This window comes from Lipotes vexillifer, unplaced genomic scaffold (assembly GCF_000442215.2).
Source record: "Lipotes vexillifer unplaced genomic scaffold, Lipotes_vexillifer_v1.1 scaffold1359, whole genome shotgun sequence".
NCBI lineage: Eukaryota > Metazoa > Chordata > Mammalia > Artiodactyla > Lipotidae > Lipotes > Lipotes vexillifer.
The window spans coordinates 160,362-186,631 of NW_006771596.1; the positions used below are offsets into that span (position 1 = coordinate 160,362).

The following is a 26,270-nucleotide window of genomic DNA, read 5'->3' on the forward strand; positions in this document are numbered from 1 at the left end:
AGTGAAAAAGCTGTAAATGGAGAAAAAGTGACTGCCTCACCCAGCAGGGACCGCCTCTAATTCTGTGCTGAATGCTGCAGGGATCACTAAAATGTGCAATGATAATAACCATCATTTACCCTAAAGAAGGGTAAAATTGGATCCAATTGAATTTATGCTGGAGAACTCAAGAGATGGCACTTTGTTTGGGGGCAGTCATACCTCCAGGGCCATTCTGCAGACATGCCTGGCCTTCTGGTACTAAGCAGGCTAGAGGAGGCTGAGACCCCAGCAAAGCACAAATGCACGGCCCCTTGGTGAGTGTGCATTTAGTTTTTGCCTTCCCCGCCTGAGCCAGGGCTACAGCATTGGCCCCGAGGAATATGCTCTATGTCTATTTCAAATCTTCCTAAAAGGGCTGCTCTGTCCCAGCTGGCTTCCCCCAGCACATCCTCCCTTCCCTGTGAAAACAGTGACTGACGGTGTAGCCAGCATCTCCCGCCCCTGCTGACTGTCTGTTTACCCCGACAGAATCTGTACCAGAACAGGTTCTTAGGCCTGGCCGCCATGGCATCTCCATCCAGAAACTCCCAGAACCGACGCCGGTGCAAGGAGCCCCTCCGCCACAGCTACAACCCAGGCCAGTTCCACAGCATGGCCATTAGGACCGGCCCCCATGGCGCTGTCACCATCCCCCGCTCCACCAGCGACACCGACCTGGTCACCTCAGACAGCCGCTCCACACTCATGGTCAGCAGCTCCTACTACAACATAGGGCACTCGCAGGACCTGGTGATCCACTGGGACATAAAGGAGGAAGTGGACGCTGGGGACTGGATTGGCATGTACCTCATCGGTGAGTAGAACAGCACTTAGTGCCACGGAAATAATGGTCTTAGCAGTGTGGTTTAGGCATCCAACAAGTATGTTAATTCATAGTTCACTTTTATGGATGCTTTACTATTTCAGCAAACCCGATCATTTCATTAAAACGCACAATTCACAATCAAATGTGTTATACACCATATTCTAACACACGGAGGACTGCACATGAGGCTTCACCTGCCAGCCCTATTCAATGGAAAAGAATCATGAGATAGCAGGACGGGGTGTGGCTGAACACAAATGTCATTGCCATTTGCAACTACAGAAGTTCTTCTGCTTATGAGTAAGTTAATATGAGAAGCTCGTTTTTAAATCCATGTGTCCGTAAGACCAGAGCGACACCGTATCCGCAACCAAGGTATGCACATGTATGTGGGGTGATTTCACTTTAGTTTTCAACATAATCGTAGACCTCTTTTCACCTGCTCTTTCAAGATTCGTACTGCTTTGTATTCCAAAAACATAACGGATGATACAGACGGTGAGAGCAGGCACACCACAGTCTAAGGAACAGTTGTGCTGGCTGAAAGGAGAGTGACTGGAGAAAATAAATCTCACAAATTTGAAATTATGAAGAGAAATTGACATGAAGATGTATTTTACATGGTGGAATCAGATGTGGTGAAAATTGACACATTCACGCTGGTAAATCCACAAGTGAAGGTTGTAATTGTTGGTGGGCTGAGGGGACGGTTCAAGTTCAACAGAGGCCAGGCCTTCTGCATTTCAGTCTGTACAACGAAACATTTGCACATTCAGACACGCTATGCCAGATTTAGCATCATTGACTATCAAAGACACCAAAGGACTGTTATGAGTATTTTAGAACCCGGATCATTTTTATGATAAAATTCGGGGGCTCTTATCTGACTAACTAGCTGTCAGGGAAATTTTTTTGGCTCTTTTAAAGGTTTTGCAATCAGTTTGGTTAGTGTCTTTACAATACACACATTACTGTAAAGATGGAAAAACATAATTTTTGAAATTGTTACACAAATAGTGGTTACTCAACTAAATTGGACTTCCAGACAGGTAAAATTTAATTGGCTTTAAAAATAGTTCTGGAATCGGTGTTTGAGTACCATCAATCTCAAACAGAGCCTGCAAAAGAACAGACCACCAAGCACATTTTGTTTAGTCCATATTGTTTTTTTGTTTTTTTTTTAATAATACACAATGTATTTATTTATTTATTTATTTATGGCTGTGTTGGGTCTTCATTTCTGTGCATGGGCTTTCTCTAGTTGTGGCAAGTGGGGGTCACTCTTCATCGCGGTGCGCAGGCCTCTCACTATCGCGGCCTCTGTTGTTGCGGAGCACAGGCTCCAGACGCGCAGGCTCAGTAATTGTGGCTCACGGGCCCAGTTGCTCCATGGCATGTGGGATCTTCCCAGACCAGGGCTCGAACCTGTGTCGTCTGCATTGGCAGGCAGATTCTCAACCACTGCGCCACAGTATGGGAAGCCCCATATTGTTTTAAATTTGGTTAGTTGTCAGGATTTCAAAAAGTAGAGATTTCTTGCTGAAATCCACCTTTCTAGCTTCTTGTGCAAAAGTCCTCAGTTTGGCTGACTGATCCCATAATTCCTGTGGCTCTAGTGGGCTAGAGTCAAGCATTAACTTCCCCCTTTCGACTAGCCTGCACCCTTCAGTTTTGTCACAGGCTCCTTGCCACCTATCCCTACTTTAATGTTGATGGTTACTTGTTTAGCACCTTAGGCAATTAGATTTTTGGCCCCAGATCTAGTTTTGAAGCAGCTCTTCACAGCTGTACCTTCCTGCAGTGGTGTCAGTGGCATTTATTTCTCAAGTCAAGGAACAGCTGGAGTAGAGCGTGGCAGGGGGAAAGGTGGATACCTTCATCCATGGGGAAGGGATGGATGGATCTGGAGCTCAGTCCTAGATCCAGGCTGCAGTGTAGATCTGGGATAATTGGCCCTGAGAGTAGAAGAATTCACTCGTGGATTGGGTGTAAAAAGAAAGCACCAGAAGGTCCCTATCAGAGAGAGAGGCAGAAGAGGAACTCAAAAAGGAGATGGGGGCATCATGGAGAGGTAAGATGAGAATCAGGGGACCACGTCGTAGAAGACGAGAGAGAGGGTGTCTGAGGAAGGAAGGGATGGTCGGCGGGATGAAGTGTCCGGAAGCTCCATGAATGAACAAGATCTGGTGTTAACATGACATTTTGACTGAGACAGAAGTAAACACGGTTCATCCTCTGAGAATCTCAATTTGACAGTTTATTCTTCTCACAGTAGCTGCACATATATAACTGTGAAGTGATTTAATGCAAAATGCCAACACTTTTGGCAGAATAGCATTTCAAAAGCAACTTCCAAATCCAAAATTCTCTGTGAATCTTAAAAGTTCATCATTGGTGGGTCCTTAGTAACTCACCTTCCAGATTTGCCGTGCCTTGCCAAAGAGCAAATCATAGAGCTCTGTGATTTCATCTAATCTGTCATTTCACAATTGAGGAAATGCCAAGTCAGTGGTTCCCAATGCCACACAGCTGCCTACCCTGGCGGCAGACCCCACAGTGACCATGAGGATATCTTGGCACATTTGGGTGCAATATCGCGTATGGGCCATTCCACATCAGTGGGCAACCTAAATGTCCCCGTGAGGCCAGGTTTGTGATGCTTTCAGCTCTGCCCTCCAGAGCTCTCCGGACAAATGTGACTTTTCTCCTGCCATAGTGAGTGAGATATCTGGATTTGGAAGGGGATGTGTGGCCCTGCTCACTGACACTGTCACCAAGTCACCAGTGCTGTCTTCAGCCAGGAACCCAGCAATGGGACAATAAAAGTATTACCATTACTTTCACAGTGAGATTGCATTTGGTTGCCCTCATTTATGGAGTGGTTCCTGAACTGGAGGAGCAGGATGAAGTTTTCTCTCCCCTAGTGACACAGAAAGGGGAAAGATCCTGGGGTTTCAGTGACAGCTTGACCTGGCTTAGAATCATACTCTGCCACTGGCTGGATGTGTGGCCTCAGCCAGATAGTCATCAGAACGTCAGCCTCCTTATCTTCAAAATAGAGAAATAACTTTCTCAGGATCATTGAATGGAATTGATGAGATACTGTGCATTTACAGCCTGTTGATCAATAAATGCGTCTTGATTTAACTTGTCAGGTAGCTCTAGTCTCTGGATGCATTATGGCAAATTACCCTAATTCCCAGGCTTCATTCAGCCTAACCATGGCCCTTAGACATGCGCTCAGTTGTTTCAGTTGTATGTTACAGACAGAAGCTTCTTACCAAACCCCCAAGGACCTGGAAAGAGATCTTAATTGTCAGTAAACAGGCAGAAGCTTGTGATTTGGTCAAAAACAAGTACTTAGTGGCAGATTCGCTACTCATCAGTATTCCTAGGAAATAGTTTTGCAATTATTCATTCAGTAATGCCTACTTGACTTTGACAAGTAAAAGCTAATTATTTGTGAGTCCTATACTTAGTGTTAAAGATTCAGCACACTGAGGGAACAGTATTGTATAACTGGGTTAGGATACATACATTGAAGAATACAATTAAGACCTCTAACCATAAGAATGCTAAATTAATTAGAGCACATCTATTCAAGTATTTTTCACCTCTTCATTTTACGTTCCAGTATTTTAAAGACTTTAATATCTTAAAACCCTCTTTAGGATGATCAATTTTTTTTTAATAGCCATTCCTTTGACTCTGTTGGAAGGAGTCCTTATTAAAACTGCTGAAACATGAAGTAAGTATGCAATTAAAATTATGAAAATATAATTGAATAGGTAAAGTAGGCATAATATGCTCATAATTTGCAAAACTAGCCTTCTGATAAATTTAGCATTTTAATAAGTCATATCATTATTATACCATGCTATACCATGCTATCCCTATACCATGCTAGAATTTGCTCAGTAATTTAAATCATAATGAAACTAGAGTACATTCATGCATTTAAATTTCAACAAATCAAGAGATGATAACTCAGAGCAAAATTAAGATTTAAAATTTCCTAAAATGGCATCTTTGAAGGATCTCCATAGGCTGGTGCCTGAGGACATATATTCTCTTCCGTACCTTTTGGTTGCCTTATCTGTGTGAGGTTAGAGATTATGGTCTATATCAAACTGATTATTTTTTAAATTTTTGAGACTTCTTCTGTGACCTATCCCTGCTCAATGTTTATAAATATTCCATGTATGATCATAAAGTGTATTTTTGTTGTGAATAAGGTTCACTCTATCTATCTACCTATCTGTCACCTATCTAGAGATAGAAAATATCTTATATATAGAGAGATATAGATATCTTATACATAGATATGAATATATACAAAGGTTTAATATACATGTATATAATATTTATATATAAATATTTTTATGTTATATAAATATACAGTGGTAACAGTTCCCATAGAACCATGCAAAACAGGACACAATTCGGATATGTACAAGTTTCAGTTCATAGGGTAACTCACAAAGCAAGGATCCTCTCTCTCTCTCCCTCTCTCTCTCTCTCTCTCTCTCGTGTGTGTGTGTGTGTGTGTGTGTGTGTGTGTGTGTGTGTATTTCAGTTCAATCACATAAATTGTATATTCTAATTTTCTGTCTCTTCCATTTTTTGAATAGAGTGTCTCAAAATCCCTAGCCAAAAATTTTGTTTTAATTGGTTCATCTATTTCTACCTTTGCTTCTGTAAGTTTTATACTTTGCAGATTTGATGCTGATTACTAAGTGCATGAATGTTCATGATATTTACATCTTTTTCCTCTATAGTTTCTTACAGGTTATTATTACAGATCTGCCTGTGCCCCTTGTGCTATTCTTTGCCTTGAATTTTGTTGGGTTTTTTTTTTTTTAACTATTTAAGGCTGCTAGTCTCTCTGTTTTCTTCCGCTTCACATTTACTTGATCTGTCTTTTCTTTATTTTCAACCTGTATCTTTTTTAAGTGTAGCTCTTTGTGTGTGCTTTTTTATTCTGATCTGGATGTCTCTGACTTTTAATTGGCTAGAATAGCACATTTATATTTATTATACTTACTGTTCTATTAGGACTTATTTTTGCCATCTTTCTTTAGATTCTTTATTTACTGTGTTTTCTTTTTGTTTCTTTGATTCTTCTTTTCTGCTTTCCAGTGGACATTTGGTAATATCTGAAGACATTTTTGGATGTCACATTGTAGGGAGTGTTTCTGGCATCTGCAAGGTTGAAGCCAGGGATGCCACCAAACAGCCTATAATGCACAGGACAGCTCCACCACAACAAAGATAACAGAGTTATCCAGCCCAATATATCAACAGTGCCAAGGTTGAGAAGCCCTGTCTAGACCACCATATTCACCCCCATTTATTTATTTATTTATTTATTTATTTATTTAATTTATTTAATTTTTTATTTTTTGCGGTACGCAGGCCTCTCACTGTTGTGGCCTCTCCCGCTGTGGAGCACAGGCTCTGGACTCGCAGGCCCAGCGGCCATGGCTCACGGGCCCAGCCGCTCCGTGGCATGTGGGATCTTCCCGGACCGGGGCACGAACCCGCATCTCCTGCATCAGCAGGTGGACTCTCAACCAGTGTGCCACCAGGGAAGCCCCCCCATTTATATTTTTAATCTCATCAATATCTCTTTTTCCAACAGACTAGTAGTTCATCCAGTGTAGTTTCATATTCCTTTGGTCTTCCAGGACTTTGATTTTCCAGATATGGACACTTTTCCTTTTATCCTCAATATCCCTTAGTCTCTCTTGTATATTTTTGAACTTTTTTTCTAGAAGTGTTTCTCAATCAGATCTCTGGCTTCCTAATTCATTTTTCACCAAAACTCATACACTATAGTAGGATAATGCAATGATGGATGAAGGCATGAATATAATAGCCACATGAATAGCACTCATATCCTACACATTAGTTTCAGTGGATTTCAGTTATCACTCCATGGGGAAATAGTTCTATGGTTAAATAAGGATGGAAAAATCTGCCTACATTGCCCCACTTTAGAGACTCACAATATATATTAAAGGTTTGAGAAGCTTGGAGTAAGCAGCACACTTTACTTGGTGTAACCCAGCATTTCCTATACTTTCATGAGCAAGAAACACTTGCTCAAATATTTCCCAATATTTGCCTGTCAGGTGTTCCACCGTGGAAAACCCCACATTAGGAGTTATGGGAAGTTATAGAATAAGTACAGAAACCCAACCCTTGCCCTTAAGAAGCATTTAATATGCTGAGCCTTAAAATGTAATGATTTAGGATGAAAGCTAAAATTTTCTCTCTGGCCAGACACCTGCACACAGCAACTCCCAGAATGCTTCCTTATGGACATCAACTCTCGAAGAACTGAAGTTTTTCTCGTACATCAGGCACTCTATTAGAATATAGAAGAGCTGAAGCTGTGCTTCCTAGTTATGGCACAACCAGTGAGGTTACTTGTGTTCAAATAAACAATCTGAGGGAAAAGCCACAGAAAACAGAGTGGCACTGATTCTTAGGGCCTCCCCTGCCATTTATCCTTAGATTCCCTTCCTAGTACAAGAGAACAGAGACTCTACATCCTTGGCTTTGTACTGTGAAAGGCAAGTAGATTCTCCCCAGATCTCCTGGCCTGCTATTTGGTAAATCCATAGTCTAGAGATAGTGGGAGAATCCTTGGAGATTTTTCTGAGATTGGTTATCAGAAGGCGCAAGTTGCTCTGCGAAATGGAAGCAATGTTGTATTTTTTCTGTTGGGCTTAGGTAGTGGATCAATTCTTCCTTTAATTGCTTCTGTGCTCACTTGCCCATTCTGTTCTCAACAGCAATAGTCTTTGTTGTATACTCTTCTATTATCAAGTGTAGGAAGCACAGCTCTAGTTTTCACTTTGAAGACAAAGCAAGATGAATACTCCTGGTTTCTTAGATGTGCTTGTTTCTGTAAGCTTCACTAGAACTTTGTGACTCAGAATTTTGCAAAGATCTTTTCTCTATTGTGAACTGTGGAGCAGGAGGTAGGATTCTTCATGCTAGAAGAAAAAAGTATCATCCAGCAAATGCAGTCTTTTTTTGAGAAACTTAATACCTCTCTATATGTTCAGTACAGAATGAGTAATGGGAAAAAGTTAAATAGTACTGGCCTAAGCTAATGTTTCAGGTCACTAGTGGTTTTGCACAGTATCATGGAGCTTTGCGATAGAGGGCCGTATTTTTAGCCCATACTATAAATATAAATAGCTGCTTATTAGATGTCTAACACTGTTCTGAGACCATTACCTGTATTATTAGTTCATATATTGCTCACAACAGACTTTGAGGTTGGGATTAATATTATCCGCATTTTGTGGTGAGGAAACAAAGACACAAAGGGATTAAGTATAATGCCTAAGATCCCATAGCTAGTAATGGTACCCTAACTACTTCTCTCAAGGCGGCTGTAGATATCCCTGTAATCACACAAACATTGCTCCTACAAAAACTTGTACCGTGACAAAGGATGCAGAAAAGGGAACCTCGCAGTAGGGAGCCAGGGGGCTGCCATTCCTCAGTGTGATGGAGGGCAAGGCTTGGTCCCCATCATCCATCCCAGTTCTCTTCTCTTCTCCAGTGCCTTCCTCTAGTGTAGACTCTGGTCCCTGAAAATTACGTGTCTCAGACTCCTGTGCAGCCATGTTCCAGATGCAAATTTGGTCCCTTCATTTAGATGCACCTGTGCAAGTGTGGGAGGGCGGAAGTGAGCTGGGTGGTTCCTCCTGATATTTAGCCTGTGGTTGCCACAAGCATGGCTCTGAGGAATTAAGCTTTTCTATCACGGTGTCCTAGCGTCCCCCCACTCGCTTCCTGGCTGTGAACAGGCAGCCCGGTGGTAGTGGCAGGAGCCTACTCAGCTTGCCACTAGCTGGTCACTCTCTTTGTGGGTGGAGAGGCAGTTGCTGAGGCTGTGCCTAGCGTCCATTTATCTAGCACCTAATTCTCTGCATAAAATCCCTTAGTGCATAAAATATCTGGTCTGATTCTGTTTTCCTGCATCTGACCCTGACAATACACTTGGATTCCCAAGCAAAGATTAGTAACTTCTAACAATTGGCAATACACGCCTTGGGGGAGGGAGCTGACTTCTCAGCACAGATGGTCCAGGCAAGAATACCGACTCTTCTATTTTCTTGCATGGTATTTGCTATGAAGTGTTACTGTTATAATAAGGGAATGGGATACTCATTAGGACCAACTGGCAGTCTCTGAAAACGTGTTTAAACCTGTACAGCGAAATGTATCTTGTTGTCTTTAAAATGTGTGTTACTTTGCCATTCTCTTTGGTTTTTTTCTGATTCCTCCCACTTACTCACGCCCATCCTTTTTTTCATTTGTGCCCTTGTGGTTCCTTGATATTTAACCCATTCTTATACCCACTATCTTCTCATGAAATTGCCTGTTTTCTTGAATAAATCCTCAAATCTATTCAGAACTCTCTGAGAACATAGGCCCTGTCTTGTTCAGCAGTATATCCCCAGGGTTTAGGATACTAACTAGAGTGGAGTATAAATACTCAATACACATTTACCTAGTGCATGAATGAACACCCCCTTTCTAGGTGTTACTCTATATGGATACCTGACCATGACTGTTAAAGTGAATGTTCTGGTGATCAAAGTGGATAAACTCAGGAAAATACCTCTCCTTGGAGAATTGCCATAACGAAGCAAATTTCTATCTGGGTACTGAAGACCTAGGGAGCTAGGAAAACATTATGCCTTTTTTTGCAGAAATGAGGCAATTACTGTAAAAGACGTATTATGCAATCATCTTAGCAGCCCAAACAGGGCTGTGAGCACACACTGTGATTATAAAGACAGACGAATTTTGCAAACAAGTGATTTTCCAAGGGATACAAACAGTTCCTGCTGTTAATGAGGCAGAGACGGTGTTACTCTGCCTGATCGTCTCGGCCAAAGAAGAGGCAGCCAAAAATGTGCAATCGACTTAGCAGGTCACAAGCACGTTTACCAGTCATCTCACGTAATCCACGCCCCCCACCCCCATGAGGTCCCAGTTATTACCACCCCGAATCTCGCAGATGAGGACCTGCAGCTGTAGAAATGACGGTATTGGTAAATGGCGCAAAGGTCCTTGGAGCTGGGTCCTTTCGCTATAAGCGCTGCCCTCTTTCACCTCCTCCTCTGTTTTCCGAATCCCTCCAGATGCAGGAAGTGAACCTCAGAATATCTCAGCTGCAGAGCTAGGGCTCTGGGCCTCCCCTCGGGAGCTCCTGAGTTCTGGCTGTCCCCGCAACCAGCGCAGTGGATTTGGACTCTCAAAACATGGTTGTCTCACAGCTTCAGGTCCATTTAGCTCAGGTGGTTCCTTTCTGGGTGAAGTGGGAACTGCAAGGGCCCCATGGAAGATTAAGGTAAAATTCATATCCCTGTCTTCGCCTGCACTGAGAACATGAGGTCTGGAACCAAGGGGGAGGCAGTCGGCTCGGTCTTCACAGATCTGTCCTCTCTAAGGATGCTGCCTTGTTCTCTGGGCACCAGCTTGAAGAGGGACATTGATGGGTTGCAATGTGATAAGCAGAGGAAGGGCAGGAGAGGGGAGGAGCACAGTCCCCGGCCCCCGCAGCTCCTCTCAGCGCTCGCACGGGTAGGCTCTGCCCCCCTCAGGCCTTGGACACCCCATGGGGGCCTTGCTCCACCCTTCACACACCCACCCTCCATCCCCACCCTGGCAGCGCCTTCTCATCCCTCAGCTCTCCCCGACCCCCTGTTGGCCTTCCTACTTGTAGCTTCTTGTCAGAGCACTCCGTTCTTTACCTTCCTCTCCCCTCTTACATGTTGTAATAATGCACTTATTTCTTTACTTAGTGTTTAAAGTCTGTGTCCTCAGTTGTTTGTGGTTTTAGTTCGGAAAGGTTTTGCCCAACACCGTGGCCCCTGCACCTTCCCAGCCTGGCAGGTGGTTGGATCTCGATAAGTGTCTGTTGAATGAACAGATGAATGCATGGCTGCATGAAGGATGGATGGATAAATTCGTGGATGGTCCCCAAGGGTTGGATGTTGATGGCTGTCCACACTGGAGAAGAGATCATATAGGATGGAGCCCATGAGAACAGGGCCCCAGATAGAAAGTACAGTTGGATGTTTTCTTTATACCTCATTCTCACACCCAAATAGGGACCAGTTAATGAAAGCTTTAGGAGGGAGAGTTTCACACTGAGATTCCCCACGTGTAAGAGCTGTTCAAAAGTGAAAGGAGGGAACTCCCTGGCGGTCCAGCAGTTAAGACTCTTGAGCTTCCACTGCAGGGGGCTTGGGTTCGATCCCTGGTTGGGGAACTAAGATCCCACATGCTGTGTGGCACAGGCAAATAAAGAAAAAAAAGTGAAACGAACTGCTGTAGCAGCAATTTTTTCTGTTTCTGGAGGTTTTCAAGAACCAGCTAGATGATCACTTGCCAGGAGTGTTGAGGAGAGGGGAAGAGATTCCTGCATTAAAATTCTAAAATTAGAATTCTCTGATTCTATGATTCCAGGTGCTTTTTCTTCTGTTCAGCTGGAGGTGGCATTAATATCCTTTGCTCTTCTATTATGTTTTTCTAAATCTGCTGTTAGCTGATGTGTTTCTCTACTCTGCTTTCTTTCTTTCCTGGGAATATAGATGAGGTCTTGTCGGAAAACTTTCTGGACTATAAGAACCGTGGAGTCACTGGTTCTCATCGGGGCCAGATCATCTGGAAGATTGATGCCAGCTCTTACTTTGTGGAGCGTGAGTACCTTTCCCATTCCTGTTGCTCGGGATGAAGCGGAATTCAACTGCTTTGCTCTTGTGTTGCATTGCCTTACTTAGAAATGTGCCATATGTAAAAGATGTGGATTGAATGAGGTGCTTAAAAGACAGTGAGTTGCGAGCTATAGAGCAGTTGGGTAACAGCCACCCACACCAGCCCGTGGCCCTTAACTTTCTCTCCCTGACTCCTCCAGGCGCTTTCCAACTTTATGAGGGTTGCCCCTTCTGTATCCTGTTGTCCAGTTTGGGCTTTGCTTAACCCAGTTCTTCAAGGCTTCTTGTTCCCCAGTGTGTTGGGGAAGTCCTCGGGACGGGAACGATACATTACTACCACCAATCTGTTTCTTTCATTCCTGATCTACTGACATTTCTGGATGTATAAACTCATCAACATGTATCTTATTTTATATTTTCTAAAATTTTCTGCTCTCTTTGAAAATAAGTCATTTCTGCAGTTATGGAGGGAATTTTTCATAGGTCCCATACTGGTGCATGAGGAAATATCTACATGGGCCTCATATTTGCCACCCAAAGGAATGCACGGACTACCTATAATGTACCCTTTCCCCTCCCACATGGGTACTGGAGAGTGCTAAGTGCACAAATCCCTTCATGCATTTTCTGGTTCATAGCAGGTATTGATTCAGCATAACACTTCTGAAAGGAAATGGAATAGTCTATTGTTCCAGCTGCCTGGTTCTCAGAGGAAATGACACATGGCCAGGAACCTAAAGTTGTCTATTTTTTAAAAAATATTTTATTTATTTGTTTATTTATTTGGCTGCATCGGGTCTTTAGTTGTGGATCGCGGGATCTTTTGTGGCGGCACGCGGGCTTCTCTCTAGTTGTGGTGCGCGGGTTCCAGAGCACGCAGGCTTAATAGTAGTTGCGGCACGCGGGCTCTTTAGTTGTGATGCGCAGGCTGTAGAGCGCGCGGGCTTAGTTGCCCCGTGGCATGTGGGATCTGACCAGGGCTTGAACCTGCGTCCCCTGCATTGGAAGGCGGATTCTTAACCACTGGACCACCAGGGAAGTCCCCCTAAAGTTGTCTATTATCATTTGACTTGTAGCTCACGAAAAACTATCCTCTAGCATGTTTTGCTCCCATTTTTTCCCAGGTGAAAACTCTCATTTTCATTCACTTAATAAACATTTTATAAGACCTACTGTACTCCAAAGAATAGAGATTGGAGATGAAAACCTCAGTGTCTGTCCTCTACTTATGGTGTCTCTGCTCTGGGAAATGACACAAATGCCCCTTTTTTTGCATTGGCACATGCAGAATGAGTAGACAGTCAGGAGGTTTGATACTATCAGACGTAGAGGGGACAAGACTTTATGTTATGTGGTTGCTGACCCTTGACTTTGCATTAAGCATGATGAAACTCCCAGCAAGAGAGTTCCTTTTCCTTAATACTTACCTCCCCAACTCTGGCTCTTCTGCACTCTAATCCATCCTGCATGCTGATCCCAGACAAAATGCCTTAAACGCAATCCTGCTACCATGTGACCGCAAGCCTCATGGCTGCGCTTTCATGCTACATCAGCTGAAACCTCTCTGCCCAACTGCCAAACCCCAACAAAACTCACCACATCCCTCAACCCTATTTCTCCATCCTCCCCAGCAGGCCCTCCTTTGCCCTAGTCATGCCAGCATCTTCCGCTATCCCACAAATGGCATCATTTATCATAAAGAACATGGCTAGGCTTGATGTGGGGATAAAGAGATGGGCTCCAGCTAGTGGTATCTAATGTGACTTCCCAAATGCCAGTAAGAACAAAAGAGGTGAAAACTGGCAGTAGCAATGAATATTAGATATAATTGTTGACTGTATGCCCCAGTCTACACTGGAAGTTCAGTGGAAGAGTCCTTCCTTACTACAAACCCATTTTGTTCTTTTGGGTTTTAACTAAATGAGAAATAGACATAATTCAGTGTCATAGTACAGTATCAGCTCAAAATGGTGCAGGCATAAACACACCTTGAAGATGTTTTTTTTTATCTTTTTAGAGTCAAGGAAATAAATATTAAGGATAATATGAAACCTCATGACTCTGTCTTCATTCTGCATGAGCCAGTGTGAAAAAGTGGGATTTGTGTGTAAATTAATCTAGCACTAGTACCATTCCCTTCAAGGCAGTTCTCCAAGGTTTCTGGGACATATAGAGCATTTCCTGTACATTCAGCTCAAATAACAAGCCATTTAACATAATTGTCCTCATGAGCAGTATGAAGACACACTTTAAATATCATTAGACAGGTATTATAATGTAAAATCAGCTCTGTAAAATACATAAAATGTTGTCATAATTGAGTGAAAGTGTATTCAAAGTTGGTGAAGTTCCAACGTCCCAGAATAAACAGATAGTTTGCCAAGTCATATTCAAAATAACTAAAAGGGGCTTCCCTGGTGGCGCAGCGGTTGAGAGTCCGCCTGCCGATGCAGGGGACACGGGTTCGTGCCCCGGTCCGGGAAGATCCCACATGCTGCGGAGCGGCTGGGCCCGTGAGCCACGGCCACTGAGCCTGCGCGTCCGGAGCCTGTGCTCCACAACGGGAGAGGCCACAACAGTGAGAGGCCCGCGTACCGCAAAAAAAACCCCAAGAAACTAAAAGTTCAGTGCTTTAGAAAACTGACATGTTTTCAAGTGCAAACTGGAGAAGATCCCACTCCACAACATACCTCTTGGACTGGCGATACCTCAGTGCTTTCAGAAAATGGATGAATTTCCATTTTGCAAATGTATCAAATGAATGAATGATATACTAAGAATGTATTTCTGTACAAATGTAACAATTTGTCAAAAAGTAAAAATTCATTGAGACAAGGCTTAATTGAGTTTGCAAATGATTGGACTGTGGACTCAGGGCACACAAAAAAATCAGACAAATTAAAACAATAATGAATTATAGGAGTCTGAATGTGTTAAAACTGTATATAACGCTTTTGGGGTCTGAATGCATTAAAACTGCATATAATATGCTATAAAAATTTATATTTTTAATGTGAAATAATTTGCATTTTCAAACCTGTTTGATAGAACAAGTGCCAAATTAAGGAACAGGAAGACACTGGATGTACAGAATGTTCTAATGTAACTATCAAAGTGTGTGCAAGTCAAAGCATCAAAGATCCTCTTGCTATAGTATAAAAATGCAGAATCCAGGCCATTATCCAGAAGGTTAGAGAAGTTTTGTTACGAATCACAAATAAGCTCTTCACGGTCTCTAGGTAGTAATAAACACATTAATCTAATTGGTAAATTAGACGTTCTTAAAAGTAATTTTATAAACTTTGAACATTAAATCTTGAAGTACAAGTGAAGGTCATTCTAAGTGGGAGTTAAAATAATAAATGAGGTTTTGTTTTGGTTTTTCCATTTTTCTCTTTATTTTTACCTTTTATTACTTCCTTTTATGAAGGTAGAGGTATATCACTGAGTGCCTGGGATCTGTTCTAATAGCACATTTCTTTCAGAGTTATGATTTAATTTAGAATTAGGTAATTGCTATTGATTTATATGAATTTTTAAAGGTCTGATTAAAGCAGATTTTGAAAGTATCCCCAAATTAGAAACATTCAAAACAAATACTTTCTGTATTCTCCAAGGAGTTACAAGCATGATAAAATACAAAAGAAAATAACTCCTGACTCGTTTCCTATAGTCCCTGCATTAATTTCGCCCTGGAGGGCACTTGGCTATTTGACTATAGTAATAATTGCTGTAATATGAGAGCTGTAAAGATGCAAATTTTAACACTGACAAACTAGTGAAATTTTAGCTTTACCTATCCTGACAAAATCTTACAATGTTTTATTGTTATAGTAACTCAAATGTTACATTCTAATGTGTGCAGTTGGGCTCAGCGGGCCAGTCTCAAGCCTTCAGGAGCTACCACAGTCTTTGTTGACTGTGTGCTCCCCAAACAAACTTATGGTTACCAGGGGGTAAGTGGGTGGGGGGAGGGATAAAGTGGGACATTGGGACTGACATCTACACACTACTACCTATGAAATAGATAACTAATAAGGACCTACTGTATAGCACAGGGAACTCTACTCAATACTCTGTAATGGCCTATATGGGAAAAAAATCTACAAAAGAGTGGATATATGTATACGTATAGCTGATTCACTTTGCTGTACACCTGAAACTAACACAACATTTTAAATCAACTATACTCCAATAAAAGTTAAAGAAGACCTTCAGAATCAGGGCTTGCCTTGCAGAGAGGTATTGATTCTGCCTGGAAGGTATCTTTATTTTGATCTCTGGCCCAGACCTGTTACATGTAGCTCCCTGTTCATTGTCACTCCCCATTGCTAGCAGGAACAGTAGAGTTGGAAGGACAACTGATTACGGCCAAGAGAGTTTCTCCCAAACAGACCTCCTTTCTCTACCCACCCTTGTGTCAAGTCATGTAATCACAGTCATGATCGCAGCCTTCTCACAGCTGTCCAGGCATAAACCAGAAATCTGCAGTCATTTCGACTGCTCTGTTTTGCCGTGGCTTCCTGCCCACTCCGAACCACTGGTCATGCATCACCTGCAGCTCAGACCCTCTCGTTCAGCACCTTCCCCATCTCTTCCCTCGCTTCCAGATTCACACCCTGACTGCTACCTGCTCTGATTTCATCACTCCCTGCATTTGTCAGAAGAGCGAACCTCAAACCCCTTCTCAGTACATCATTTCCCAATCCCTTTCCATCACGTCCTCCCAAATTAAAAAATAAAACACAGTGGCCCTGGATCACACATAATAGCAAATCTAAGCACCTAGTCGTGCTGTAAGTTTTTATTTTAATTTTTATTTTATATTAGAGTGTAGTTGATTAACAAAATTTTTAACAACACCCCTTGAGAGTGGCAAGGTGAAATGTACACAGGTCAAGGGGCAGAGTTTGCCTCCTTTCCCCACCCCTCAGCAGGTGGCTTCCCAGTGAGAGGCCTGTGGGCTCAGTGTCTACCCGGTGTGGCCCTTGGACTTTAAGGCTCTGTTCCTTCATCTATAAAAGGAAGTTAATGTACAATCCCCACCGGTGACCCCATGAAGACTGAGAAAGCACACGTGAAGGGCCAGGCACGTGTCTGGTACAGCCAGTTGTGCGGTATAATGAGAAGGCTTTGAATTAGGGATTGCAGTGCATTTCTCCTCTGGGAATTGACATGGGGCTGTCTTGGTGACAGCTGTGAACTGAATGGCTTATTCTGGGAGTTTCCCGTGGGGAAATCCTTTGCAGCCAAAGTTGGAGACCGATGGGCACTGAAGGAAAAGCAGGGCTCCAGGAGAACTAGCTGACTCCCCTAGTTAGCACTTCTGGCTGGTGCTTTCTCCTCTGCGGCAATGCGGCAGAGCCAGGACAAGCTGTGCTGGAGCCAGAAGGCCACCCAGATCTGCCCGGAGCAGCCGCAGGCATCCCATCACGTCAACAATCCAGATGGTTCAGGTGACACGTTGGTATAGCTTTTTATTTGAATCTGAACATATTTCCACCAGGACTGCTCTGGTTTTAGAACTGGTATGGCTAAGAACTGCACTGTGGGCTGCCATTTTCAATCACTGTTTTGTTCTTCCCGAGGAGCTATGTCTCCTTTTGTACCGCAATAAATGTTTGAGTCATAAGCTCTGTGAAAGTCTACTTGGGGAGACTAAATTGTAAATGTGTATCATAATCTTATGACAATCATACCACTTCACAAAGGTGTTCCTTTAGGAACAAGTGCGCCTCCATAAATATTTGCATGATAATGGCTATTTTATTATTATGCCATCTTAATTTTACTATATAATTCCCTGGAAGCCATGACTACCCCCATCGCTTATCCAGGTTCACACTACCCTAAAGAGAAACCATGGTCAAAATTGCACTCTACTCAATCATAAAGTAATTTCAGTATTGCTTCTGTTCTTACTTGTCTTTCTTAAATCTCAAGAAAAGAGTCTACAGTTCACAGCAACACTCCTAAAATGCATTTCCTCTTTCACCTGTGTCCTTTTGCCACACAACTCCCCTGGTGTTCCTCCCGCTAAACTTCTCCATAAACCTTCCTCACCGCATGCTGGTTTTCTTCCTTCCTTCCTTATTTCTGGCACATTTTGCTTTAAAAGCCTAAATGAAGTAATCTTGCTGGAGAGAAGCCTCCTGGAATGGTAGAAGAAGGAACTCAAGCCACCAAATTCACAATCACTCACATTTTAGCAGACCAGAGTGAAATGGCTGGAAATATTCATACGGTAATAATGTCTCGGCTGCCAGAGGCCAACATAAAGGTGCAGTGGTTGTGACTGAAAGGGACCAATGAGACAATGGGAGTGTGGCAGTGGGAGGGCAGGGGTCCAGGTGAGAAGACAGGACATAGGAATGAGGGGACACACACAGCAGGCTCATCCTCAGTTCACCCAAGGTGAAGAGCCCAACTGTTGTGTGCAACCATCTCTTACTAGGTCAAGTAGTCCATTACATCTGGGGCATCAAAATGCATCTTTAGTCCACAGATTAAATATCAGACCATTAAAGAGTGACTAAGCATTGTTACAGAAAACAGCTAGAAAGATACAACCAAATCATTCAGTTCAGATTTGCAGCAATATAGATAGAGCTGACTTCTAGTTTGATGTGGGTCAGATTCTCCCAATGAGATGAAACCTCTAAATCAACACAGATAAAGGGTCAAAGGCCTAATAACCCAAACTGAGACTTTTCTACATTTACCTTGAGTTTCCATTTCATTAAAAGAACATACAGCCTCACCTGCCTCTCTGAAGCCTACAGTGCTGGAGGCACTGTCTTGGCTATTGTAGGTAATGCTGCTAAGAACATTGGTGTTCATGTATCTTTTGAATTAGTATCTTTATATTTTTCAGATATCTTTATCTTTTTCAGAACATTGGTGTTCATATATCTTTTGAATTAGTATCTTTATCTTTTTCAGATTTCTAGGAGTGGAATTTCTGGGTCTTATGGTAGTTCTATTTTTTTTTTTTTTTAAATAATACACAATGTATTTATTTATTTATTTATTTATTTATTTATTTATTTATTTATTTATGGCTGTGTTGGGTCTTCGTTTCTGTGCCTGGGCTTTCTCTAGTTGTGGCAAGCGGGGGTCACTCTTCATCGCGGTGCGCAGGCCTCTCACTATCCCGGCCTCTGTTGTTGCGGAGCACAGGCTCCAGACACGCAGGCTCAGTAATTGTGGCTCACGGGCCCAGTTGCTCCATGGCATGTGGGATCTTCCCAGACCAGGGCTCGAACCCGTGTCCCCTGCATTGGCAGGCAGATTCTCAACCACTGCGCCACCAGGGAAGCCCGGTAGTTCTATTTTTAGTTTTTTGAGAAACCTCCATACTGTTTTCCACAGTGGCTGCACCATTTTACATTCCCACCAACAGTGTACAAGGGCTCCCTTTTCTCCCCATCCTTGCCAACATTTGTTCTTTGTAGACTTTTTGATGATAGCCATTCTGACAGGTGTGAAGTGATATCTCACTGTGGGTTTGATTTGTATTTCCCTGATGATTAGCAGTGTTGAGCATATTTTCATGTGCCTGTTGGCCATCTGCATTTCTTCTTTGGAAAACTGTCTATTCCATTCTTCTGCCTGTTTTTTAATCAGATTGTTTGGGGTTTTTTGATGTTGAGTTGTATGAGCTGTTTATATATGTTGTATATTAATCCCTTTTCAGTCATATCATTTGCAAATATTTTCCCCCATTCAGTTGGTTGTCTTTTTGTTTTATCAATGGTTTCCTTTGCTATGCAAACCTAATTAAGTTTAATTAGGTCCCATTTGTTTATTTTTGCTTTTGTTTCCACTACTTTAGGAGATGGAGCCAAAAAATTCTGCTGTGATTTATGTCAGAGTGTTTTGCCTAAGTTTTCCTCTAGGTTTTACAGTATACAGTCTTACATTTAGGTCTTTAATCCATTTTGAGTTTATTTTCATATATGGTGTTAGAGAATGTTCTAATTTTATTCTTTCACATGTAGCTGTCCAGTTTTCCCAGCACCACTTATTAGCTGCCTTTTCTCCATTGTATATTCTTGCCTCCTTTGTTGTCGATTAATTGACGTGGGTTTATTTCTGGGATTTCTATCCTGTTCCATTGATCTATGTGTCTGTTTTTGTGCCAATACCATATGTGTTGACTACTGTAGCTTTGTAGTGTAGTCTGAACACAGCTTTTTATTTTACGCTGATAAGAGCACCATGAGTTGGTTGCCATCACCATTGCATTTGAGGAGAAAACAGTCTTAGAGACATGGTAGTCTTTGTGGCAGGTGGTGGAGCTGGGATTTAAACCAGGCTTGTCTGCTTGTGCTCATCAGCCCAAGGGAAGGGTCTACGGGCATGCTGGAGATGCAGGACACAGAAGGGACGTTTAATGAACGGAGGTCCATGAGGAGTTGGAAGGAACAGGTTGCAGAGAACAGTTAAGGAGTCCAAACTTTCCTGGAAGCCCTTGACCCACTATGGACTTCCAGTCAGAAGTGTGGGTGGGGCAGGATGGGGACAGAAGAGAGGGAAGGAAAAAAATGTGTTATGCTGACCACTCTATGGTGCCCCTTTTCCTAATCGGAAGGGAAAGAAGATGACACAGGAAGAGCTCAGGAGTGATTTTCACTTATATAGACGTGGTGGAGTCAAATTAGAACTCTACAGAACAGTTTCTCTCCATCCCCCTCAAAGCCACTCAATACACAGAATGAATCTCTTTTACTGTAAATTGCAGACACATGGAGCTAGAAACAACCAGGGCTGCAGAGGCCCTCCATATCTCTGCCTCCAGAGAGGGCTTCAGCAAGATGAGGAGGGAGTATTGTGCCCATTTTAATCTCCATGAAACGGGGACAATAGCTCTCTCATAAAGGCCTGTGGCAGGCCAGGGCAGACAGAGGCCAAATTGGCAGGAGAGTATGTGGGGCAGACAAGAGAAACTGACCTAACTAAGATGCCGTGTCTGGACCTACAGCCAGGTATCTGAAGGGCATAGCAAGCTCATTGCCATATGTCCAATTAGACACAGCAGATGGGAATGAGGTGGCTGCAGCCATCCCAGGACGGTGGCCTGTGCTTGTCCCTGGGGAATCTGTGCGTGTCTCACAAGATCCCATCCCTGGGCTGTCATTTGGGGTAAGGCTGCTGTCCTGAATAGAGGAATAATAATAGTAATAGCAGCAACTAACTATCTCTGAGCTATCCCAATGTGCCAGGTACCATGCTGAGTGCCTCATACATCTTGCCCCATTTAATCTTTATGAAAACCCTAGGTGGCAGGTATTTTTCCCCCCTTTTTTGATAAGGAATCTGAGGTCCAGGAAGATAAATGCAACTGGTCTAAGACTCACAAGTGACAAACAAATGGTGGGGTCGGGACTTGAACCCAGGCAATCTGACCTCTGAGCCTGCTCTTTAGCCACCATGATGTCCTGATAAGACTAAAGTTGGCCAGAAGGGTCCCCACCACTAATGTGGAGATTTGGTGCAGAGTTCTGATCCCATGGAGGGCTGGATACCAGGTAATACATTAGATAGAATTCTGAAGTTGGAGTCAGTGCTGGGGGCTTTCCTCCCGGAGTGATTGGCAAGGAAATTATCTGGGCATCACAGTGGGAACCCATTTGTCACTGGGCTAGCAAATCCTTAACTAGAGGAAGGAAAGTCAAGATGGTTAACATGGCCTTCCTCCCCTCCAGATGATTCTGAGTGGGGAGCTCCATAGTCCCCACCATAAAGAGCTGTGAAAAAGTCAAACTACAAGACAGAGGCTATCCAAGGTTTCAGTCACTTCCTCCCACACAAATCTAGAATCTCCTTCATTTCAATGTATTTGTTACATGTGTATAAATCCAATTTGTGTACACATTTTTTAAAGTATTACTTATTCCCTCTAGAAACTTTGAGGAAAATATCAAACAGCATCCATAATTTCAACAAAAATAACATTTTTAAAGATTTTTCTTGTTGCTGTTAGCATCTCCCCTTAGAGGGGCTTAGTAAGTATTTATTCAGTTAATGAATTAATGAATGAAGCTAGTGCTCAAAACACCTGTGCAGGAAGCAGGAGACTTGTGCTCAAGGGCTACAACTGTCATGTCTTATCTTTCCCACCGATGGCCCCTGAGCCATCGGGACAAAGAGACAGAGAAACACAGATGGAGGGCAGAAGCCAGGAGGTCTCTGGTCAGACCCACAGCAAGAGGGTACCACAAAGAGAACAGAGTCAACTAACCTACCCAGCTTCTTGGAGTATGGAGGTGGCAGAGAGGTACCATTAAAGCAGAGGACTCTGCTCTCTAGTGAACATAGCTCAGTCCACACTACTGGAAATCTCACCCAACACTGTAGCACTTCCTCCCTTTATTCGGGCCCAGGAAGTGGATGCTAGAAGAGCAGTGGGAAGGGGGGATTTTCCCTTTTTCCACTTCATTCTTCTCTTTTGACCCCCTGAGCCTTTCAGCCAAGTCTTTGGTCATGCACAGCTGCAGAGTTCTTGGTGAGGACAGAGAGCCACAGAGGTCAGGGTGGTCCTGCCTGCACACCGTGTGTACCTTCCCAGACACTACGTACCTGGAGCCAGTTCAGAGGTCACCCCCAGGAGTCTCTGACATTAGCCAAGCTAGGTCTCTAGTCAACTCCAAGGCCATTTTCAAATGATGACAGCTATACTGTCCACACCAGCTTTGGACAGCCAGGAAAGAGTTCAGAATCCAAATAATATAGAAAAAGTAAAAACTCCTCACAAATTCTCATGTATCACACTTGCCCAAAATTCCAGAGTTGATATGGTACCCAAGAATACTGCAAAACCCACCAACACCCACAAAATCTAGAAGATGCAAGCAATGCCTCATCCATTGCAGCAGCTGCTAATCTAAGCCATGTTTCCCTCTTTCCAAGCAAAACCAGAGTCTGCAGCACCTGGTCCATATTTATGCCCACATTGCTATTGCCAGCTGTTACTGGAGGGAAGAGGGCAGACAAAACACAGAAAGGAAAAAGGAGCTGATTGTCTTTAACCTTCACCAGAATGAATGCCAGTTTCTCCCAGGTTGCTCAAGGCCAATAAGCTGAAAATACAAACCAGAGAACTCGTCTAATAAGTGGGGAATTGTGTCTTATACTTCCATCTCCTTGGGAAAAAATAGAGTTATAAATACTGCACCCTCTACCAGAGAATGACACATAGGAAACACTCCTACTTTTATACAAAATCTATAAATTTGAGCCCATAGACTTAAAGCCTTTTCATGGGACTCCTATTCCTTATATTTAAAACCTTTTAGTCTCTTTCTCTCTCCATGAATAGTTGCCCTTGAAAAAAAGAGATTTATTTTACAGTGTGAGTTTTCTGTAACAGAGAACACAAATTTCTAGTGAAAACTAAACCTTTAAGGCCTGGCTGAGCCTTTAACAAAGGAAAAGATAAGTAGTAAAAGAATAGAAGGAATATGAAATATTTTTCAGAGGGGGGAGAGTGGATTATGTCAAACTTAAAAAATAATAATAATAGAAGGGAAACAGTAAAAAGAGTATGGGAACATGGAAAAGAAATAATAGTTAAAATAACCTGCGATTAGACTTCATCCTTTTCACTAGCCTAATCATCGGCAGTTCCCAATGAAAAACACAGGCAAACTCAATGTTAAGAAACATCAAGACCAGTTAAATGGAAGAGTCCTGGGTACTTGACACAGTTGAAGTGACCACAGCGGCCTTACAATAGTACAAAGCAAATGCTTACAAGGGTTGGACTCTTGAAAGAAGACCCAGCCCGCTCTCCGGGATGGAGATGGGCAAGACTTCCTTCCGTCTCCATCTTTCGGCTCCAGCTCAGCTCCCGGCGGGCCCTCCGGTGGGGTTTCCGGCTGCGCAGCCCCTGCAGCGCCCTCTGTCGGCAGGTCCCCGGAGGCCAAGCGAAGAGTAGCAGGAAGAGCATCCTCAGCGTGCTGCTGACACCAGCTGAGGCTGCGCAACAGGCAGGAACATGGAACTCAGCAAAGGGATGAGGAAAGGTGTCCTGAGAGCCCTTGTACGAAACACGGGAGGATGATACAAAGCTTATAGGACGCTCCAAGCTGTCAGTGGGCACCGAGCTAAAGTGAGTGCATGATGGGAATAATTTCATAAAGCCTTGTTCTTGTACCTAGAGGAAGGGTAGAAGCGAGTAAGTGGTGGAGTCAGTACCATACAAGCAAGAGCCTGAATTTGGTGTGCAGAGGGTCTTCTATCACCTCTTCCACCTCCACACACTTTCCTCCAGGACGGTTCTTGGTCATCTGGTATAGACACACCGCTGAGCCTACCCAGTAAAAGATGCTGAAATTTCCAGTTCAGCTGGGTGGCCTATACATTCTAGACAAAAAGGAAGCCCCTGCCAGCTGAACAGAGGCAGCACCGTTAACCTGCGTTGATAGTTCCCAGGTTTTACAGGATGGCGTCTGTGCCTCCTTCATCCCTTTCTTCTCTAACAGCCCTGACACTAACCTGCCCAGTCAAAGCATCTCATGTCTGCAGACCCTTCCCGGTTGACCTCCACAAATCAGCCAAATATTCAATATAAGTGCCTCCACTCAGACATGTTTTTTTCCCAAGAGGCAACAATTCCAGTAAACTCCAAACCTGCAAATATTCTTTTTTTCATGAAACCCACACCAATGGAGTGCAGTGTTCCTTTTTCAGAAAAGGAACTTGTTTGTTGTAAAGGCTGCTTTTTTGGTGTCAGGGATCCCTTAGAGGGACCCAGCATCCAGTTACTGTATCCCAGGTCAGAATTGTTGACCTGAAACAAATAGACTGCCAGATATTTCTCCAGCAAAGATCATTTATTCAGGATCAGCAGAGAACTGCAACCACAGTTCAGGGTCTGCAACCACGGCGAGCCACTTGCAAGTCTCCCTACAGCAAGGGCAGGAGAACACTTTTATAGAGAGGATAAGGAAGTCAGAAGGGCTGTAGTAAACAGAGTCCATGGCTTTTCATTGGCTGAGTCCTTGCCAGGAAAGAAGAGGCGGCTTTCTTATTCCTGTTGGGCTCTGCTATCACCACAGGGCGAGACAGCTCCCCTTTCTGGTTTCCTAACTCTATTTAATGTAGGTTTCTGTTTATTAATTTTTTTATAGAATCAACTGCAACTGAGAAAAGCAGCAGTCAATCCAATATGCAGCATGCCAGATGGCCTAGCATTTTTATATGTGCTTTGAGTTACCAAGTTCTATGTGCCAGGAAGCCAAAATGGTGGGTGGGTGGGTGCTCTCGGGGCCCAGAACTACAGGTTTGAGTGTTCCCAGGCTGCAAAATTCTCCCCATAGAAAACTATGGTCATTTAGCCGCATCTGCAGCTGACCAATTAGTCCCAACTGAGCATCAAATTGTGAGAAACTTTAACGATGTCTCCTAGATTCCAAGGGAAAACTGGGCAGGGAGAAAAGAGAGGCACCCTGAGAGGAAAGGGGGAATCCAGGTAAAAGCAGTTTTTTCTCACTAGGATGGACTCCTGTACTTCTTGCCAAGGAATCCTACCCTTGAGGATTTTACCTTGTCATGCAGCCTATTCACGAAATTAAAGCATGGCTGCCTGCTACATAACTCCAGGAGAGCCATTTCTGTAGACTTCTGTGTGAATGGTGCCCTTGGAGTTGGTAACACATCAGTCCTGTTAATATGGTAATAGGAATGTCTGGTGACCACATATCAGAAATTATACCCTGCCCCATACTACCATTCCTAAGATCTGTGTGTGGCCAAGGATATACCTGCTTAGCCCAAAGGGTTACTGTAACCCTCCCAGCCTCCTGACCAGCCATGAGTTTGAGCTCTGCCCTTCTTTACTGTGAAGTTGTGTTGTATCTCATGCTCCAATATCATGAAACCTGTTCATCAGTTACATCTTCTAAAATAGCCACCTGCCACTCATTTGTGGCTCTCACCTCCATCCAGCTTTAAAAGGTGCTATTCAAAATCCTCTCCCTGACTATAAAGGATTCATTTAAAAGTCATGCTGAGATTGCATCCCCCCTCCACCCCACACTCTCAAAAACCCTACTCTTCATACATCAGACCAACCCCCCCAGTATATCCTCACACTTCTTGGCACCTAATCTGGAAAAGGTTGGCTAATACCTATGTATCTGGAAGTATGTACTTCCCAGAAACACCTCTGGAACACCCTCTAGCAAGTCAAGAGTTGACTCAAGACATATATAATCAGCACAGGATATGGGGAAGGGTCTCCGTATGGCCCTCTGCTCTTCAGTATGGTAGTCTGTCAGTCTACAGCCTTCTGGTTTGTGTCCTATCTCAGTTCCAGGCAACTCAGTCCTCCACCATCTGACCAGCCATGACCCTCCCCTCCACTTGGACTGAAATGCAGAGACCCACCCCAGTAAGCCAGGATTTGGGACAAAAATATATGACAGAGAAGGCGCTTGACTTTGCGGTCTGTATTTGGCCTTGGAGGATCTGTTGGGAACCCCTACCTCAGCCTGAATGCCCCAGGGCAGCTCCGAGACAGCTCAGCCCACTCCATCCAGGAGGGAGGACTGCTAAGAGTGCCAGCAGCTGTGCAATACTCCTGTTTTGGGGCTTCCCTGGTGGCGCAGTGGTTGAGAGTCCGCCTGCCGATGCAGGGGACACGGGTTCGTGCCCCGGTCCGGGAGGAT

General features: G+C 43.5%; 1 protein-coding gene across 1 annotated transcript in view; it reads left to right on the forward strand.

Moving 5' to 3' along the window:
* Positions 1-489: 489 nt before the first annotated feature.
* HECW1 (HECT, C2 and WW domain containing E3 ubiquitin protein ligase 1) overlaps positions 490-26,270 on the forward strand; it is a 263,731-nt gene continuing 237,950 nt past the window's right edge. Inside the window, exons 1-2 of the mRNA XM_007446985.1 lie at positions 490-835; positions 11,476-11,583. Of these exons, the coding sequence (XP_007447047.1) occupies positions 547-835; positions 11,476-11,583 (397 nt within the window). The 5' untranslated portion in view covers positions 490-546. The remainder of the gene's footprint in view (positions 836-11,475; positions 11,584-26,270) is intronic.